Below are 4,569 nucleotides of genomic sequence, written 5' to 3'. Positions count from 1 at the left end.
ATAACCTCATTTAGTTCTGCAGATAACCCCATGAAGCAGCCATTACCTACATTTTGTAGATTCGAAGAACAGGCTTGGAAAGAAGGACCACCTTGCCATAGTCAGACACCCACCTTTGACTCATCCACAGAGGAAGCATCTGTGCTCCATCACCTAAATGAGCGTCAGGGTCAGAAGCTCTCAAATTGTTGGTGACCTTGTGGGCGCCAGGGTTCTTGAAAGCCTGTTACAACCTTAGTTAAGCCTGGCTCTAAGAGTGGACCAGTTTCTAGACCTCTCGCAGCCTCAGTGTACTCATGTGCACACGAGGATCATAGCAGTACCTGATTTATAGGCCTGCCCTGAGCATTACACAAGATTATCCATATAGAAGGCTTACACAGTGCCCAGTGCACCAGTCAGGAACCTGTGAACAGGGAGGTAGCGTTCATTCATTCACTCACTCATGCATCTCTTCAGCTAGTGTACATCGAATGCCCACTAAGTGCCAGCACTGCTCCACGCAGTGGGGGTACCAGAGGGAGCACGATGGCTCTCTTGGAGCCCACACTTAGCGCTCAGTCAATGTTAGCTATTGTGGGACTTCCCTGGGGGTGCGGTGGTTGAGAATACAGGGGACACGGGTTCGAGCCCTGGCCCAGGAAGATCCCACAGGCTGCAGAGCAACTAAGCCCGTGCACCACAACTACTGAGCCTGCGCTCTAGAGCACACGAGCCACAACTACTGAGCCCACATACCACAACTACTGAAGCCCGTGCGTCTAGAGTCCGAACTCTGCAACAAGAGAAGCCACCACAATGAGAAGCCCACGCACCACAACAAAGAGTAGCCTCCGCTCGCCGCAACTAGAGAAAGCCTGTGCGCAGCAACGAAGACCCAACAATGAAGACCCAATGCAGCCAAAAATAAATAAATTTTAAAAAAAAGTTAGCTATTGTTATCAGCCGTCTTCAGGTTATTCTGGGTCCAAGTAAAGTTACAAAGGGAGGTATGTGAGCAGGCAAGGAGACAGGCGTGAGAAAGTTAGAATGATGGGGATCCAGAGACTGAAAAGCAGGGAGGAGGGAAAGCAATTTGTCCTCTCAGTTTCCCACAAGGAGTCGGTTCAGAAACACATGGAAGAGGAAATGTGATGAAATCTCTTGAGGAAAATTTAAGGCAATCTAAGGATTGTTTTACAAGAATAAAAATCATTGCTCGGGGAATACTCCTTGGGTCGAAGTGAAAATATTTGTGAAACGTGATGTCATGTGTTTAACCTGTTCTGCTTTACTGAAGGGGAAAGTGGAGATGACGTTGGAAGTCCTCAATGAGAAGGAGGCCGACGAGAGGCCAGCCGGGAAGGGACGGGATGAACCCAACGTGAACCCCAAGCTGGACCCACCAAAGTGAGAGACCCTCTTTGTTCTGATCCCCAAACACCTGCAGTCTGAAAGCCCCCCTTCCAGTTGCCTTAATGCAATGGATTCGCTGTTGTCTAAATTTTGTACTGAACATGGGAGCTGGGGGAGGGAGAGGCTGGTGATCTGGCTTCATTTTCACCATTCTCCTTCCCATGAAACCAAAGTCCAGTGTGTCTTCGGCATCTTAGAAAGCCATAAAAGGTTAAAGGCTCTCTCAGCCAACTAAGGGGAATAATATCTTTTCTTGACTTTATAAAATGTTGTTAATCATTCTTTAAACTGTTATGCTCGGAGGTATAAAATATCCGTCCCTCCTGAGTTGGGTAGGTAAAACCATTTCTTTGCAATGCAGCCGACCGGAAACTTCCTTCCTCTGGTTCACCAACCCATGCAAGACCATGAGGTTCATCGTGTGGCGGCGGTTTAAGTGGGTCATCGTCGGCCTGCTGGTCCTGCTGATCCTGCTGCTCTTCGTGGCCGTGCTCCTGTACTCCTTACCGGTATGAGTCCCCGGCCTCTTGTATTGGCTCTTTGGGTGTGAATTATGGTTGGTCATCTCACTTGGTACTTGCCTTTGTTGCCATCAGGTAAAATGACCTATGTAGCAGTTGTGGTGTTACAACCCGTCAACCTTTGGAAAATTTAGAGTACTGTGTCCTGTGATTAGGATTACATTCACAGTTTCATGAATTACAGGCAGAACTTCATGGTCTGAAAAAAAAAAACTGTGGTCTCAGGAATTCTAGGAGCAATCCCTTAGGCCTTTATGAATGTGTGTCTAAACCACAGCCAGCATTTCTGACGGATCTTCCTGCCTTCAGACTTTCTTGTTCCAAACCATCCTGCATCCTAACTCCTGACATTTCACAGATCCTGGGCTCATTATAGGCCTACACAAACCTTGAACTCCACCCAAACTAGAGAGCTGGCCTCCCCAGACAAGTACTGCCCTTACCTGCCAAGATGCCTTTGCCAAGGCTGTTCCTTTGCCCATGTTTTGTCTATTAAAACCTCCCTCATTCTTTAAGGCCCACATTACATAACCTCCCCCTCAAATCTCCCTCAATCTCCACAGTCATAAATGGGAGTCCAAATGGGAGGTTTGTCAATGTGCTGAAATCGAATTTGAAAATGTCTGCATCTCGACTTCATATACTTCTTATCTCAACAAATTCCTCGAATGGAGGAATGAAGGCACTTCTAGGCACACTGACAAACCTCCCATTTGACTCCCATTTATGACTGGCGGTGCTACTGGAATCTAGTGGGTAGAGGCCAAGGATGCTGCTAAACATCCTGCAATGCACAGGACAGTCTCCAACAAGAATCATCTGGTCCTAAATGTCAATAGTACCAAGATTGAGAATCCCTAATTTATTTATATACATGGCCCTCTTTCTGTTTCCTTTTCAGAACTATTTGTCAATGAAGATTGTGAGGCCAAATGCATAATGGAAGCAAGGGCTTCTTTTCCAGAGTCATCCAGCAATGAGGGAATCCTGTCTCTGTTTACAGATCAAAACCGAGAGTGATTTTGTTTGTGTCTGAAACTATATTCCAGGGGCATGTTACACTACTTCACCGAGGCCCATCACTTCCCAGAGGCTCTAAGTCCAAGTCAGGCCGACAAGCAACATTTTTATCTTTTGAAGTATTAAAAGTTTTAACCATGTTTTTTCAGAATATATTTCAAGGTGGCTGGTTCCATTTAAAAATCATCTTTTTTTTCTGTGTCCTAGTTCTATAATTCAATTTTTGGAAATTGCTGAAATCACATTTGAAAATTTCTGCATCTCGACTTCATATACTTCTTTATCTGTAGTCAACAAAAAAGGACTGTGCATTATCAAGTAGTTAGAATAGGTGGAGGAATTTTTATTTATGCCTGCAACCATTGTTATATTTTGTATGGATAAATGTCATGAGACTATTCATCCTCTGTGATGAACCCAAATAAAAACATTCTGCCTCTGACACATACCTGTTTGTTGTAGCTGTGGGCCAAGCTGGGAAGGAGGCAATTTCTAGTCTGGGTCTCAGTGGATGGAATGCCAGGGCATACCAGTTGGCTGTAAACCCCTTATCAGTGTGCTGCCAAAGCTTGGCCAGTGGGCCAAACTGAGGCTAATATAAGAAATTGACACTTATTTAAAGTACTTACTCCATGCACACCATTGTTTTAAATGCTTTATACATATTAACTAATGTAGTCCTCAAGGTAATCCTATAAAGGTAGTAGGTAACATTATTAATCCCATTTTGCCCTTGAAGAAATTGAGGCATACTGCATGTAAATCAATGAAGTTAGAACACACCCTCTCACCATACACAAAAATAAACTCAAAATGGCTTAAAGACTTAAACATAAGACACGACACTGTAAAACTTCTAGAAGAGAAAGGCAAAACATTCTCTGACTTAAATCGTACCAATGTTTTCTTAGGTTAGTCTCCCACGGCAATAGAAATAAAAACAAAAATAAGCAAATGGGACCTAATCAAACTTAAAAGCTTTTGCACAACAAAGGAAACCATAAACAAAACGAAAAGACAGGCCACACAATGGGAGAAAATATTTGCAAATGATGCGATCAACAAGGGCTTAATTTCCAAAATATACAAACAGCTCATACAGCTCAACAACAACAACAAAAAATCCAACCCAATCCAAAAATGGGCAGAAGACCTAAATAGACATTTCTCCAAAGAAGAAATACAAATGGCCAATAGGCACATGAAAAGATGCTCAACTTCGCTAATTATTTGAGAAATGCAAATCAAAACTACAATGAGGTACCAACTCACACCAGTCAGAATGGCCATCATTAAAAAGTCTACAAATAACAAATGCTGGAGAGGGTGTGGGGAAAAGGGAATCCTCCTGCACTGTTGGTGGGAATGTAAGTTGGTGCAGCCACTGTGGAAAACAGTATGGATGTTCCTCAGAAAACTAAAAATAGAATTACCATACAATCCAGCAATCCCACTCCTGGGCATATATTCAGACAAAACTCTAACTGAAAAAGATACATGCACCCCTATGTTCATAACCTCACTATTCACAATAGCCAAGACATGGAAACAACCTAAATGTCCATCGACAGATGAACGGATAAAGGAGATGTGGTACTTATTTACAACGGAATACTATTCAGCCATAAGAGAG

The 4,569-nt window shown here is 43.5% G+C and overlaps 1 protein-coding gene across 1 annotated transcript; it reads left to right on the top strand.

Annotated features, from left to right (window-relative positions):
- The first annotated feature begins 1,285 nt into the window (after positions 1-1,285).
- Positions 1,286-3,378, top strand: LOC307059622 (myoferlin-like). Its single transcript, XM_079713727.1, has 3 exons — positions 1,286-1,389; positions 1,757-1,904; positions 2,818-3,378. The coding sequence occupies exons 1-3, from the start codon at positions 1,292-1,294 to the stop codon at positions 2,854-2,856; spliced, it is 285 nt and encodes a 94-aa protein (XP_079569853.1). The 5' UTR covers positions 1,286-1,291; the 3' UTR covers positions 2,857-3,378.
- The last annotated feature ends 1,191 nt before the right edge of the window (positions 3,379-4,569 follow it).

This window comes from Hyperoodon ampullatus (genome assembly GCF_949752795.1).
Source record: "Hyperoodon ampullatus genome assembly, chromosome: 1".
Taxonomy (NCBI): domain Eukaryota; kingdom Metazoa; phylum Chordata; class Mammalia; order Artiodactyla; family Ziphiidae; genus Hyperoodon; species Hyperoodon ampullatus.
This window is presented reverse-complemented; position numbering and strand designations above follow the sequence as displayed.